This window comes from Crassostrea angulata, chromosome 5, assembly GCF_025612915.1.
Source record: "Crassostrea angulata isolate pt1a10 chromosome 5, ASM2561291v2, whole genome shotgun sequence".
Lineage (NCBI taxonomy): Eukaryota > Metazoa > Mollusca > Bivalvia > Ostreida > Ostreidae > Magallana > Magallana angulata.
In genome coordinates, this window is record NC_069115.1 from 50392101 (window position 1) to 50408140 (window position 16040).

The 16040-nt window shown below is 32.2% G+C and overlaps 1 protein-coding gene across 1 annotated transcript in view; it reads right to left on the minus strand.

The window, feature by feature from the left end:
- Nucleotides 1–16040, minus strand: part of LOC128186321 (phosphatidylinositol phosphatase PTPRQ-like) — a 101468-nt gene continuing 85428 nt past the window's right edge. The window contains exons 17-31 of the mRNA XM_052856120.1: nt 11421–11598; nt 10970–11143; nt 8548–8679; nt 7705–7819; nt 6949–7014; nt 6617–6667; nt 6374–6455; nt 5883–5970; nt 5044–5111; nt 4836–4958; nt 3375–3494; nt 2060–2202; nt 1054–1192; nt 651–717; nt 1–500 (exon numbers count right to left, since the gene is read on the minus strand). Of these exons, the coding sequence (XP_052712080.1) occupies nt 469–500; nt 651–717; nt 1054–1192; nt 2060–2202; nt 3375–3494; nt 4836–4958; nt 5044–5111; nt 5883–5970; nt 6374–6455; nt 6617–6667; nt 6949–7014; nt 7705–7819; nt 8548–8679; nt 10970–11143; nt 11421–11598 (1578 nt within the window). The 3' untranslated portion in view covers nt 1–468. The remainder of the gene's footprint in view (nt 501–650; nt 718–1053; nt 1193–2059; nt 2203–3374; nt 3495–4835; nt 4959–5043; nt 5112–5882; nt 5971–6373; nt 6456–6616; nt 6668–6948; nt 7015–7704; nt 7820–8547; nt 8680–10969; nt 11144–11420; nt 11599–16040) is intronic.

The following is a 16040-nucleotide window of genomic DNA, read 5'->3' on the forward strand; positions in this document are numbered from 1 at the left end:
GTTTATGAAATCCTTTTAATTGTTCGGAATCAACTGCATCACTGAATTATTATGAAAAACAAAAATTATCTACAATAAATACGCACATCTAGGCTCAATTGTCCAACTTTACATGTACATTTTCTACAGCTTGATAATTAACAATATCCAGACTCATAGGTCAGAATGCACATATATTCTCAGAAAAAATGGAAAATTATTCTGTAACTAAATAGTTTGAAAATCTAAGCTACACGTTTTCTAAATTGCAATAGTATACGTGGACAAGTGACTAAGAGGTAATATTATAACATATATTAGTTTATGTATTTGGCTACGTGAAAACTTTGATTTACACACAGTCTTGGATAAAAATGGTACTTTAAGATAAAATACAATGTTCTGGCATTTACATTAAGGTATCCTTCATTATTCATCAAATATTTGTTGCAATGTGTTGCAAGTTCTTTTTCAGGTTGGCGTTTTAATTCAGGGTAAATATTCGTAAGCACCTGTAGCATCTGTAATGATATAAATGCAATAAAAATCGGATACATGTACCATCAGAAGATAACTATCAAAGAAAGTTTATTAACATTTTTTACTTATTTCAAAGAAAAAATATGGATATAGAATCATGCATACCGAAAATAATATATTAATAGCATTACCGTTTTTACAGGCAGGCGAGTTTTGTACATATTTCTGAAGACAAGTGTATATGGCTGAATATTGTTCCTAAAAGTAAATTGTGTAAAAGTAAATAACTTAACTGAATTTAACTCAAATTGACTTTCATAAATTAGAACTTTAGTATTTGAGACCTTTTATAAATGAGACCAAAAAAGAATTTAAACATTATTTTTGTCTTATCACAATTACACGAAGCTACCATTTGTAATAAGTTGTGAAAGTCATTTCATAATTATATAACATAACGCTTCTAATATCGTTATGATTACATTTCGATTGACATATCTAAAATGATACAAAATATTCAAATAAAAAAAGTAAATGCAAATAATTAAATAAAAATACACATATTAAAAACATACTGCATTGATTTATATTTACCAACGAGGAAACAGAAAACATTCTTTCTTTCATCACTGTCCGTGCAGTTCCATACACATCAATTTCATTACCACCGGAACCTACAGATTTCACTGCATGATCAACCGCAATATAAACACCACTATTATCGATCCCAGTGCTAAAATAGGTAACAAAAAAGTTACATTGTTATTTGTTTTAAAATCATTAAGGTGAATGATCTGTGCACATCGTTATCATTATCATAATTTTACTCAAAAGTAAACCTTGACATTTCTATTAACATTTCAACATTAGATGGTGCTTCATTGAAAATATTTACAAAATAATTTATGGTACAATTTTATCCAATTGTTAAAAGATGGACACCCTGTTCCACTAACATAAGCGTTCATCAAACCCTATATACATGTGTATTTACTAACATGGGCGTGGACGTTTATTATAGGAACAATTGTTTGTGAATTATTCCCTGATCCATTCTATTTTATTTTTACAATTATGGCCTTCATATGCTTCACTTAAAATAGATTGTAGCTAGTGAGCTTGGTAGCAAAGTAAATTAATGGATGTTGAGATGTATATTAATAAGATAAAAAGAAATTGGTTGGACAAAGCGATTGATTGGGTTTGTTAAATTGCATCAATTTATTTAATACTGACTTCGCTTTTTTAGAGAAGATTGGGTGAAGCATTTACATAATTGGTACCTGACAATTAAAACAAGAAAAAGGATCATGGTCATAAAAAATAATGGGTCACTGTTTGACGGTTTTCTTCAAGCTTGATCAATTGAGGTAGGCGTATTGTTAAATTTGAAATTAAATAAGACAAGAATGCAGAATATTGACTAAAATCAAATAACTTTAATTCATGACTTCAGAATGCTGGCAGGGAATGAACACAATTAAAATGTTCTAGAAACATTTAACACGTAATTAACTCGTTACTTTATATATAGTATCCATAATGTAAAAACACATATGACAGCAATGACAGGATCGTGGTGTGTATAGAGGATACGTACCATCCACCGTGTACAACCTGAGGTCCCGTGTTCTTTACATTATTCTGTGTTATAGTATTGATCAGAGCAAGAATCTGATCTGGAAGGTCAGTCATTTCCAGGCTTATCACATGGAAGTGGTTGACAACCTTTGAATGCTTCCCCTAGAGGTGGAAAACATAGACATGGTACAGCTCTGTCATTCAGTAAAGTTAATGTTAACTGAAAGGTCTGGCTCCAGAATCATGTACCGGTATTACCTTACTCAAAGTTACAATTACTCACCAAAGAATTATTAATCATACATGTAGGTTGTCACATGAAATATGTAAGTAATACTATTTTAAAACACTTGTTATTCGCCAAATTCCGGTTATAATTTTGGCATTAAGTGTTTTGAAATAGTAATGGTTTGGTAAAAAAAAAGTGGGGTTAAAATATCGCATTTCCGTCGTTTTGAGGGATTGGAGAAAGCAACGAAAGCAGCGAAATGTAAACATGGCAAATGAGTGTGTAATATAATTGTACTTATTGTATGCATTCTCTCCCAAAAAGTAACACTGCGTTTATGCTGCTTGACGACCTCATGTGTCCTCCGGGACAAGGAGAGGATAAGAGAGTACTTGTGTAGCTTGAACATTAATCAAAACTATATAACACTGAATGGTGTTTAATCTACAGATAAATCTGTTTAAAACATGTATTAGACAGAAAGGGGTGGGGGGTAATACTGCACTCAATTATATGTTTATTTTGACAGTCTCAACCTTAATTTTATATTTACATGTATAATACATGTACATTGTCATTGGGTATATCAATTTTAGTGACTGTTATATTGTGTCTTTTTAGTTCATTTCAATTTTTCTTTGCAAAAAACAACTTGTAAAATTTACATTTTCAATATGGTGGTACACGTGTTCAAGAGACTATCAAGCCACAACTAGATGGTCAATATTGATATGTTTTTTGTAAATACAATATGTAACTCTTAATAATTTTTTTTTTAAAAATGCATGTAAACTGAATAATTTTTTATGATTTTCCCAATATATGTAATTTTACGATTTTTTTGGAAGGTCGTGGCAAGAAAAATGTAATGAGATCATGCTTCATGGTGTTAAATTTTGGCTGTTATACATTTGGACCTTGTGAGCTAAAGCTCACTTTAGGAACATTAACATGCAAAGGTAGAAATAATTTGGCCTCTATAGTAAGTTTATAAGTTGTTTTAACTCTTGTATGGTTTAATATAATTTTAAAACACTGAAGTTATCTTAAACAAAATTATAGTTTGTTTGTCGAGTAATATAAATATAATATAAATATAACCTACCCTGGACAGTTTTATTTTCCTCATAGTGACACTCTCAGATGATTTGAATTTGGCATGCAACTCGACATCAATTCTTTCCATGGTACGGACAGTTCCCTCAATATCCGAAAAGTACCATGGCTATAAGGAGATAGTGACCATGTCAAGCAGCATATTTTTCTTTTTATTAACCATATAACGCCAAAATATGAAATTAATCAATATATTTCTTTATATTTACATCTACCGAGCATGATTCCTTCTATTTCCCAAAGAAACGTATAGTTAATTCATAGCTCTATGGAAACGGCCACACTGAAATCTACACGCCCTGTTTATTGTTAATTGGTCGAAACCTACAGCGACTGAAATTGACAGGATTGAAATATATACAGCTCGTTGATCGATTGGTTGAAACCTACAGCGACTTGAGAATAATACTGAACTGCACGAAATAATCATAATGATGTCATACTCAAATTCCCATAGGAGAGGATTTTTCTGTTTCTTTTAGCTAACGTACTGTTGTACAATAAGAGTAATTTAGTGAATTTTACCTAGTTTTTATAATCAATTAATTTGTTAAAAGAAAGATATAAATATAATCAATTAAAATTCTTTGATGATTCATGCGGGTTATGAAGGTAGCGATCATTGCAGAAAAAAATGAACTAAACCCACAAACGCTTAAAGCTGTTTATATCTACATCTTACTTTTAACAAATTAATAAATTGATTGTAAAATTGAAAGCAATTTATTGTTTGAATTAGTACTTTCAAGTGTAATATTAATATGTGTGTCAATATGCAAGATCGACACTGCAAACATACATGTAAATGCGCATGTATGTCTCATTCGATATGAGATAAATGTACATGTATGTCTCATTCGAAATGAGATAAATGTACATGAATGTCTCATTCGATATGAGATAAATGTTCATGATTCCCGTCGTTATGTACACAGACAAAAGGGGCACTTATACATTCCGTACGAAATTGGCATAAAATTTATGTGTTTATTTTGCATGAGAAAGAGACGAGAATAACAAGCAAAGCACATTATGCAAGCCTCTTTTTCCAGTATAAGAAGCCATGCACATAAAGAGGCACGCTTGATAATTGTCTGAATTGTTGTGATGCACACAAAATCTAAGACTGTACTATATCTTACATCTTAGGATTAAAATTATTTCTTGATGATTATATATATGATAGTATGTTTAAGAGAGCTGGATGGTCGTGACCATTTTAGACCATAGTGATCTCATTCAAAAGAGGAGTTATATCTGTATAAAGATATCGGAAAACAATACATTTTTAAAAATTTAAATATATTGTTTTGTTTTACCAAATAATACTGAGAAGTTTAAAGCTTAAAAAACATACATATTCTAATTTTATAGTAGATCAGCCAGCTAACCTGTTAAGTACCTAACTTTCTTAAATGACACTAACAGGTAATTATAATGTTTTATATACCTCTCTGTCATCGCTATGTCCTGTCATCACAACTATTGTTGAGACATTTTGTTCCCATACCATTTGCCAGAAGTTCCCAAATGTTTTTGTGATAGGATAGCTCGTCAAAATATAGCATTTGTCCTAGCAATACAAAGGTTAATTTTTTTTAATAATATTGAATATGATCGGATAAACAAACATATTATGTCATGATTTTTAATATTACCAACAGAACACTAGCATCGATGTAGTCACTTGCTCCAGGTGAACATAGTCTAACACGATTAAAGTCATCTAAAAAAAAAAGAAGATAACCTCTCACAATTGAACGATTTGACGTTAGTTTCAATCAAAGTACTGAAGTACTGACGGGAGTTTTGTTCATTTTTAAATCAACGATATGTTATTTTGCTTGGCAAGGAGTTTATAATCTGTCTTTGAATTACGCACATTTTTATAATATGAATTCTCGGACATTTCCGACAAGAATTTTGAGAAACACCCCGTATGAATCGTGTTGTGTAATGATTAAAGATAGAATTGATTCCATCAAACTATGTATAAGTAATCGAAATATTCAAGCAATAATAAACTCTAGTCTTGTTCAAAAAGATGGTCGGCTGTCTCCGTTAATCTCCAACAAGCAAGAGTACACCAGGTCACGTGACAGCTTGATGACGCGACCTCTAATAGAATGACTCTTTGCTTGTCGGAGATTTACGGAGACAGCCGATGGTTGAACAAGACTTTATTGAACTCTGGCGTATGAATATATACGACTGCAAAAAATATATAAATTGTTCGTACTATTTAACATCTGACTATTTTCACGGTATTTATAAATAAGTTTCTTAAAAACCAATGCTTCAAGATACATTACATCGAATTTATCGATTATTTTCAAGAACTAAATCTTGTCAGCGTTGATGATCTGTGCTTAGGTCCAAACACTGTTTCACTTTCGGTTTGCCAGAGTAACTGCATAGGAGAGTTGATTAAAATCAACTCCCAAAAATGAAATGAAAGGTAAATAGGTGAATATATTTTAGTTTATCAATAACTCACATGGAATGATATTGCCTCTATTTTTTGAGACGTTATCTTTGGAAGAAGCAACAGTCAAGGCGGATCTTTCAGTAGCGTGTAATAAATCCTAAAAATTAATTGTAAGACTTTGGATTAAGGAAATAACTGTTAATAACAACTTTAACGCAATATTTGTTTTTTTCCAATTCCTCTACGTTTGAATATATGTTTTATGCAAATATATAATATTCACTATACTTATTCTTCGTAACTGTTGAATATTTTTTTAATTAATTAATCATATCTATAGTATTACATTATTTTGCATTTCTCAATATACTTCCCAATTTACTAAAAATTCTGTCCTTTCTGCCTTAAAATATTTTCTGAGATTTCAAAATAATTTATTCTACATTTGATTAGAAATATAAGCGGTCATTTTGCCTATGATGTTACAAATAAGATATGAATAACATTCTATTTTAAGATTAGAGAGAGAGAGAGAGAGAGAGAGAGAGAGAGAGAGTTACATGATATTCTTTCGTCAGTTTTTGTCGACTGTTGTTCAAAAGATCCACCACATAATCATAGAAAGAATTCAATGGAACTGACCTACACATGATGAAAACTAATTAACATCCTCTAGTCTTAGAGTTCATGAGTTTTTGAAATCGAGAATAAGCTTGGTTTTTCTGTTTTTATACTGATTATTTAATTTATTCATTTGTAAACGACACATGTGTTTTAAATTTGTATACATTTGAAATACCCACTTGCTGTTTACAGTTCGACTTCCGAATTCCAATAATGAATAGGGTTGATCTCTTTAGAATAAATAAACAAATACTAAAGTCTTAAATAAGAAATTAAAATGACCAAATTGTCAAAGGTGTAACTCAGTATACAATAAAAAGTAATTTAATGCAATGTGTTCTGTATAGCTTACTTGAACCTTTGTTTCAGAAAAGCTAAAAGGAAAATTTTTGCTTAAACATGTATATTTAATTATTTATATTTATTATTTCTTAGCGATAATAAATAATGATACAATTAACAGCATTAAAATAACTCAGCAATTGATAAATTGCATTCACAGATTACTCACACTTTTGTACGTTCATCAAGTTTCAGATCTGCGTAGGTATTAGCCCGTTCTTTATATTCTTTTTGCCTAAAATAGAAATATAAAAATGATATTTCAGTGCAAATCCAACAGTATATTTAAAGGCAAAATATGAAATGCATTCCATTAATATCTAAGAATGTCCTTTTGTCCAGTGGCGCCGCTATTTATCGCTTGATCATACAAATAATAAATTCCCTAAATGTAACAAAAAAAATAATAAAATTGATATGGACATAAAGCGAATATAGTACGTGATAATATCTAATAAGTAAATTATATTTTTTGTCATATCTACTTAACATCAAATTAAAAAATAGTAAACAAATATTGAAGAGCTAACTGATCATCTGATCGTAATAAAACAGGTAGGGTTATAACTGTACAAAACATAAACAAAATATGCTACGGTTGTAGCTTCATAACTTTTTCTACAGTATAATTGAATTATAGACTTTGTACCCGAGGCGGAGTTTAGTTTTCTGAACAATCAATCTGCTACATGTAACTAGACATGTATCTACTGCTAATCTAAAATTGAAAACTCAGCATATAGGTCCTAATTTATATTTAAAAGAGCAGAAAAAGAATCAAAATACTTGCTTTCTTCTCACATTGACTTCTAAACAAAAATAAAATCCTAAGTAAGAGACCTCCTTATAATTTAAACAGGTCAGCAAATACCAGTATTGTAGTAAACAAAGTTACTTAATTACTAAATCAAATTAATGAAAATACCTTCGATTTCGTTTCCATATAAAAATGCCGATCACAACCCCAGCTACAACTAAGATAACAGCAACAACACTTCCAATGATAGATGATGTACTGGTTGTTTCGTCATCTTTTACCACTATAATAAAATATATTTGAAATTGTACACTCAAAATAATCAAATAATCTAGTGCTAATATTGGGCATCCACATGCCCACTAGTATTACTTTCTAACTAATTGCACAAAGTAATACCAAACTCGAAATATTGTGATTTAAACGTTCAAAATATTTTCATTTAACAAACGGAAACAGTGAGCTTGTTCTTTTAAGTTTATTCATGTACATTATAAACCAAAACTCCTTTGTCCTAACACTAAAACACCTAAAAACTAAAAAAAACTAACTAGAGTGCCCAAACACAAGAAACCTTACCATTGGGGCAAGACTCAGTTATATTTTGAGGAAAGACGCTAAAAATTGTTCATATTTTCACCTTTCTTTTAACAAATTAACAAATTAATTGTAAAACTGAAAAAAATAAATTAAATTGGAAGCAATAAATATCTAACAAACCAGCGCACCTACCATATTTTCTGAAATATTTCGACAAAAAAAACCAACTGATATTATGTTAAAAAAATTCTTTATTTATGGTTTTATTATTGTTAGCTTGCCTTGTGAGAGTGCACGATATTTCATGTCCTCACATGAATAATGTTAACGAAGCAAACTACATTGGTAATTCTAAACCATGCTTGTCGAAAGTAAGGTACATGTACCTACCGTACAATGGCTATATCGAAAGTTGCTCAAGGTTAAGAAATACATACAGTTTGGGTTTAAAAAAGACCGAGATTAACCTACCTGCTTCTTTCGTTTGAAAAACACTTGAAAAGTCTGATGTTGTATTTCCTTTCACTGTAGCAGCGTTAACTTGGAATTTATACGGCCAATACTCCTCTAAACCTGTCACTGATAGCATCTTTGTCTCAAACCCTGAATTATATAAATATATTGACTTCAACTTTAATATTACATAATATCTTTTTAAAAAGTTCACTGCTCACATGATCATTATTATCAGTTTTAATTCATCATTTAATTACCACAGAAAAAAATCATTTCATTATTACACAATGTTCATTAAGAACTTCCACCTAAATTAAAAAGTATATATATTTTGTGTGAAAGGTCTTGTAGTGTAAGATTATTAAAATTATAAAATTGTTAAGAAATTGTTTGCGCTGAACAGATCATGTAATCTCTTATCATTACACCGATATTCCTTAAATACTGTAAAACAATTTTTATTCGCGGCAACTTTATTTCGCGATTAACTCCCAATCAACTAGTTCGCGACAACTAATGTTCACGGCCAAGCCTTATTCAGGCCTGTATTTTTATAAAAACAATAGACAAAGGATTGGTTCGCGGCGAGAAATATTCGCGACGACAAGGCTCTCGCTAACCTTGCGAAAATTTCTCATCCATATAAAAATTGGTTTAGAGTAATACATTTAGAATTATATTTTTAAATAAAACTTAAAAAGAATTTAAGATTGATTGATAAGGACTTCAAAGTCCTTAACGGTCACCTGATTACCATAGCTCGTACACAGCCTTGTCGAGGAATCTCATAAATACATTTAATAAAAATTCATTCTGGAGTAAACAAAAATTAGATAAAGTATTAACCACCCTTCCGTACCTGATATCATGTAAAAAGGTCTATGAAAGATATAATTTTAGTGAAAAAAATTAAAATCAAAATAGAATGCATGACCTAATATTGAAAAGGTGCAAGACTCAATTAGGAAATAATTTGTTTGTATTTGTTAACTTTCAAGATAGCTTTTAAGTGCATGTATGTTTCCAAAGACAAACTACAGATGGATGTAGACTGTCCCAAGATATTGCTTCCATAGCTTTTCGATGATCTTCAATTAAATATAAGCATAACTGTCAATGCAGTACAATTCAGATCAATTAAAGGGAAAAATCCAAGATTTCTTCATCGATACATCATGTTATACCCGGTGAATTTCACAGGAACGAAAAAAAAATCGTATGGAGATTCAAAATAGTAAATGTTTTTTCTTTTTTCTCTTCAGAAGTACTCGGGACACCCTGCAAATTGTTTTAACCTTAATATCGAGGGTACTTATAAATCTTTTGTAATGCAAAATCCCCCTATACTTTCTATTTTTGGTTGTGTATTGAAACCTGAACCATTGGGGTGTGTGTGGGGGGTTCAAAACAGATAATCTTGACTTTAATGTACACGTAGCTTTGGCGCAAAAGTATCTATGATTATCGAATTAATGGACTAAAAGTAGTGAAAACAGAAACCTGAGAGAAAGTATGAAATATATTTGAAACAACCCCCCACCCATCCCCAGTGACAAAAAAAAATTCCTCTTGATGATTTATACAAAATATGGTAATTTACCTTCTTATCTCAATCTTCATGTTTCACTTTTTTAGTATTTAACCTTTGTAATGATGACACTGTCTGGCTTTTTCCAAATATTATTGTGTATGTACCGCACATAAGTTGTATTGGCTAGCTAATTGTTATTTTTCACCTAACAAGTCTTGTTCTCTATTTAAAAACTTCAAACACTAATTGATTGTTTTGTTTAATTTAATAAAAATACTTGAATATCTTTTAAAAAAATTAAAATCTTATTTACATTAATTACTGTACAAAGGTCGATTATTCAATATGAAAGATGCCGATAACGAACAATGTTCTAAATCAAAAGTCCAAAGGAAACATACAAAACAGGGGCAAAGCAAACACGAACGTCTACAAAAATAAGAGTTAAGGTCGGGTGCCATGGAGTTGTAAGCATCCCCCGCTGACCGGTCACACCCGCCGTGTGTGTGAACAAACACGGGAAGATAACTACATTTACTTCCCCCTACCCCTTCCTAAAAGAAATCTTGCCCAAAGTTTCGAAATATCATAACTTTCATAGACAGCTTCATTCTTTTTTTTTTCAAAATAATTTCGTTTTTGAAATTTAAGATCAAAATCAAATGATAAGAAGTAAAAACACCCCAACCAGAACCCCGTTTAAGGTGTCATGAAATTTAATTTTAATTGACAAAAGGACACAAACCAGGTACAATGTCATGTAATTTGTAGGTAGTGCTTATATTTGTTGTCTTTAAGTATACTGCATTGAATTTTATATTATTATTTTGTGCAAACGAATTCAATTACCCACAAAAATCTTTTTGAAACAAATAATAAAATGAAAAACTAAACATTGGTACACACCATACACTTTTATGGATTCCTTCATTAAAAAACTTGTTCCATTATCATCGATCCCTTCATATATGTAAATAGTGTATGTTGTATTTCCAGGTGATGGGTCCGGTAAAGTCCAAGCCAGTGTTAACGATGAAGATTGAGCATTGCTTGCAGTTATCTGTTCAGGCTGCAGTGGAACTAAATAGAAATGAAACTGAAAAAATCTATTTTTCACAATTACACTGGAATCAGAAGGGAAACTAAGCCATTGTAAGAGAAAATATATTTCAGATATCCAATTGTTTGTGACATATAAGGAATAACATGTCAGATAATTTATCAGAATAATATAAGAAATACGTGAAAAAATTAAAAAAAAAAAAACAACTAGTTTTGGGCACATGCTATAAGATTATTGCATGAATTTAAACTGAATGTATTTCACAATTTCAAGATAAAAATTGTAATTTTGTACCTTCTTCATCAGTCCTGACTGTTTCGTTCACAGGATGTCCTTCCCCCTCTCCATTAATAGCCACCACCTTCACCACATAATGTGAGTATGGATCCAGACGACTTGCTGTGTATGACACATTATTGTTGGTAATGTCGGGGACAGTATAATTTATTGGTGGTGGACAGCCTACTGTGCTCTTCAATGGAAGATAACAATTTATCAAAGAAATTGATTTTAATATAAACCTATCATTATATCTTAATTGTTCTTGGACTGCTTTCATTGCTTACTAACCATTTTAAAAATGAAAACACACATTTGAATTTTGACTGTGTTAGAATATCCAAAATATTAAACACAAGCATTCACAATATATTACCACTTGATCGAGGTGACACTATATTGTATTAGGTAACCCCAAAAACAAATACTAAACAATGCTAGAAATGATCAAGGAACTTTGCTACACATGTAAGAAAATTATTCAGGATATACAGTGTCCTCATTAATTGATTCATTACTATTAAAATATGATTCAAAGTTTTTCAAGCATGTTACAAATAAGTTGAAGTGCTTTAACTCCCAGTTTATATAATATTTTTTTTTACTAAGTATGCATGTATAAGTGTAACATATATAACATAACGGGGCTGTTTACGTTTTATAAAGTGCAAAGCAGTTAATTCTACATATTTCGCTGAATCTCTGTTAACCGCCGTAAAAAGACTGATTTCCTGCAAAACAGACTGATTTCCTGCTAAAAGAACAGCAGTTTGATATACTGAAACACACCTATCTTGGACTACTTAGTAATTTCTGTTAACCAAACTAAAGGTTATACTCATATTTTCATAAAATTAAGATAATTTAAATCTAGCTGCAACGTTATTTTTGATTGGCTGTACTTTTTCATCTTTTTCGAATAACAAAAATTGCATACGCCACAAAACGACGAACATGCAATTTAATTTTTTTTTAAAATATTTTTTTTTATTTTGGCATTCTCAAATCGCAATTGCATATAAACGTGTCATTGGTATAATAGCGTGAAATTACAATTTCAAAATAAATTTTCTCAATAGCTTGTGTCTAACGGTTATATATATATATATATATATATATATATATATATATATATATATATATATATATATATATATATATATATATATATAATCAGTCCGAGTAGAAAACACAAATCTTTTTCAAGTGTTTTTCATACTGAGTGAATTACAACGCCCTGACTCTTATATTTCCTACATCTTATTATAGGCTCTATGAAAAATTCGTTAAGCATTTGGATATATTGTAAAACAGTAATAATCTTAATTCTACTTATATAAAGTTTTGTTTCATAATAAAAACTTAACCTTCAAAATTTCCCTGTGTAAATGGTAGCCAAAAATTATCAATTGACACATATAACATACATTTTTGTTTACAGCTGAGCCATACCGCCCCTTTAGTGACCGGATTCCGTCAGGGAACATCCGTACCCCCGAGGATGCGGTCTCAGATAAATGGCACACTTCCTAGTTTGGGTGCTAGGCGCCCTGTATAGAGACCATATGTAAGTATGAAACCTTTTTGATAGGGTCTACTCAGCGCCCTGGCGCCAGAAATCAGTGCATATATCGCCCTTTAGTGACCGGTTTCCATCAGGGAACATCCGTACCCCCGAGGATCAGGTCTCAGATAAATGGCACACTTCCTAGTTTAGGTGCTAGGCGCACTGTATAGAGACCATATCTAAGTATGAAACCTTTTTGATAGGGTCTACTCAGCGCCCTGGCGCCAGAAACCGGTGCCTATATCCCCCCTTTAGTGACCGGTTCCCATCAGGGGACGTCCGTACTCTAAAGGATCCGGTCTCAGAAAGATGGTTCAACTCCTAATTTGGGCGCTAGGCGCCCTGTATAGAGACCCTGCCTAATATGTAGGCATGCACGCAAGCATGGATGAAAAATAAATAAAATGTACTTTGAAATATATATATTATTTTCATTTATCATCAATGCATATGAATAAAAATATAGTTACTAGTGTGTCACTGTATAAGGATATGAATTATTATAAAATCTACCAATTGATACATTTACCTTAAATATTTAATAAAATTCATTTAAGAAATGAAGATAATAATTTTTCTATTGATCGACGTATCAAAGAAAAAATTGACCGGAAAACTTCATCAATGCGCGTAGCGCATTGATGAAAAAGTTTTCCGGTCAATTTTTTCTTTGATACGTCGATCAATAGAAAAATTATTATCTTCATTTCTTATCATTTAATAAAACATTTTCAAATAAAAAAATGTGAAGTGTCATTGATCAAAAATGTAAATAATGTAAATGAAGCGGCGCGTATGAATACAAAACAATAACAGCAACAAAATTCAAAATGGATTTGCCTTCAGCTGATGCAGAGCTACTGGGCTGAATTTAATGGATTAAACACAAATAGTGAGTTAAAATCTGAACCAACTGAATTGAAAACAAAAGGAAAATACATGCGATAGCTTGTGATATCATTCACTGTGCAGAAAAACTCGTATTAAAACTAGTTTTCATGTGAGATCGCTGGAATAACCATCCAAGGAAAAGCGATCGTGGACGAAAATAGCTGATATGCCGACAGAGAATAGTATGTATAAGCGACTTTTGTAAACTTTGTGGTAACTAGATAGCCAGTGATGCACTTAAATGGTATATCAGCCGCTTGGAATGCACAGAAGGAGTTGATGCATCACTCATAGCTTTTCTTTACGACGCTTATTTTGATGACCGATCATCTACGTGTGTAAATGTAAAAATTATCGTTACCAAATTTGAACAGCAGTGTCACCGTGAAAGTTTATAGGCCTATATATTCGTTATAATATTCCTGGAAAAGGAACAGCCAGCCTCGCTGTAAATGTTGATTGATCTCAAGCAGACGAAATCGTGAGAAGACGCTTAATTTTCTATTTCGTGAATCAAACAAAGTGTTTTGTTTATTATTTTCAAGTTTTTATATTCACAAGTTTGCATTTTGTTTGCTGACAATAAAACAGACACAACTTTACATTTTGTTGACAGTGTTTATCCTGGAAATTCCCGTTCTATAAATAGTGTTAGATCAGAGCAGTTGAGAAAAGTAGATCCGGCAAAATTTTTATTGATGCAGGTATCAAAGAAATTTTTCAACCAATCAGAAGAGCCGATATCTCATCAAACGAATAAATATTAAATGATTAAATCAACAATAATATATTCATGACACAAATGCGTCGCAACCGAGGGGGGGGGGGGGGGCCTAGCCCCCACTTTTTTTCACAGGAAACATAATTGTTCCTTAATGTACGTTTGAAAGATTTAGAAGTTTGAGTAAAAGGCATACCGCCCCCCCCCCCCACCCCCACCCCCACCCGGATTAGGATTTTCATGATTTTGGGAATTAGGTTTTTTTCTCTCAATATTTCTGAGGATCAGTCTAGCCCCCCACTTTCAATTTGCTTCCGACGCCAGTGTGACATGTTATATACCTGTAATTTTACAATTTAAAATTTCTTTGCTTTGGTAATATACAGAGCATCTAATATGAACTTGTGATATGTACATGTTATAAATATATCATTGCTGAATTAATTAATTACATCAAATATTTAAGGTAAATTTATCAATTGGTAGATTTATTAATAATTTATATGCACTCTAGCATATCCTTATAGAGTGACATACTAGTAACTATATTTTTATTCTTATGTATTGATAATAATTGAATATAATATATGTATTTCAAAGTACATTTTATTTATTTTTCATCCATGCTTGCATGCAGGCCTACAAATTTCAGCATGCGCAGTCTAATATTTCCAGACACGACTTCCCACTAGACTGTGAAACTTGCAAAGTTGCGTTGGCGCGACGGCGTGTTGTGCAAAGTTGTGTTAGCGCGACGGCGTGTGGTGCAAAGTTGTGTTAGCGCTACGGCGTGTTATGCAAAGTTGTGTTAGCGCGACGGCGTGTTGTGTGTTAGTGCGATAGTGTATTGTGTGTTAGCGCGATGGCGTGTTCTGTGTTAGCGCGATGGCGTGTTCTGTGTTAGCGCGACGGCGTGTTGTGCAAAGTTGAGTTAGCGCGACGGCGTGTTGTGTGTTAGCGCGATGTCTTGTTTATCTGAACGCGATGTCGCGCTAACGCAAATGGCCCTATCCGGACACCATACAGATAGATGGCACACTTCCTAATTTGTGCTCTAGGCGCCCTGTATAGAGACCCTATCTAATGTATGAAACCTTTTTGATAGGGTCTACTCAGCGCACTGGTGCCATAAACCGGTGCCTATATCGCCCCTTTTGAGACTGGATTCCATCAGGGGACACCCGTATCATTGAGGGCCCATTCTCGGCTAGATGGCACACCTCGTAGTTTGGACGCTAGGAGCCCTAAATAAAGACCTTACCTAAAGTTTCAAACCTTTATAATAGGGTCTACTCAGCGCCCTGTCGCCAGAAATCAGTGCATATATCGCCCCTTTTGAGATCAGATTCCGTCAGAGGAAACGATCTGGTCTCAGATACATGTAGATGGCACACCTCCTACTTTGGGCGCTAGGCACCCTGTAAAAAGGCCCTTTCTAAGAATGAAACCTTTTTGA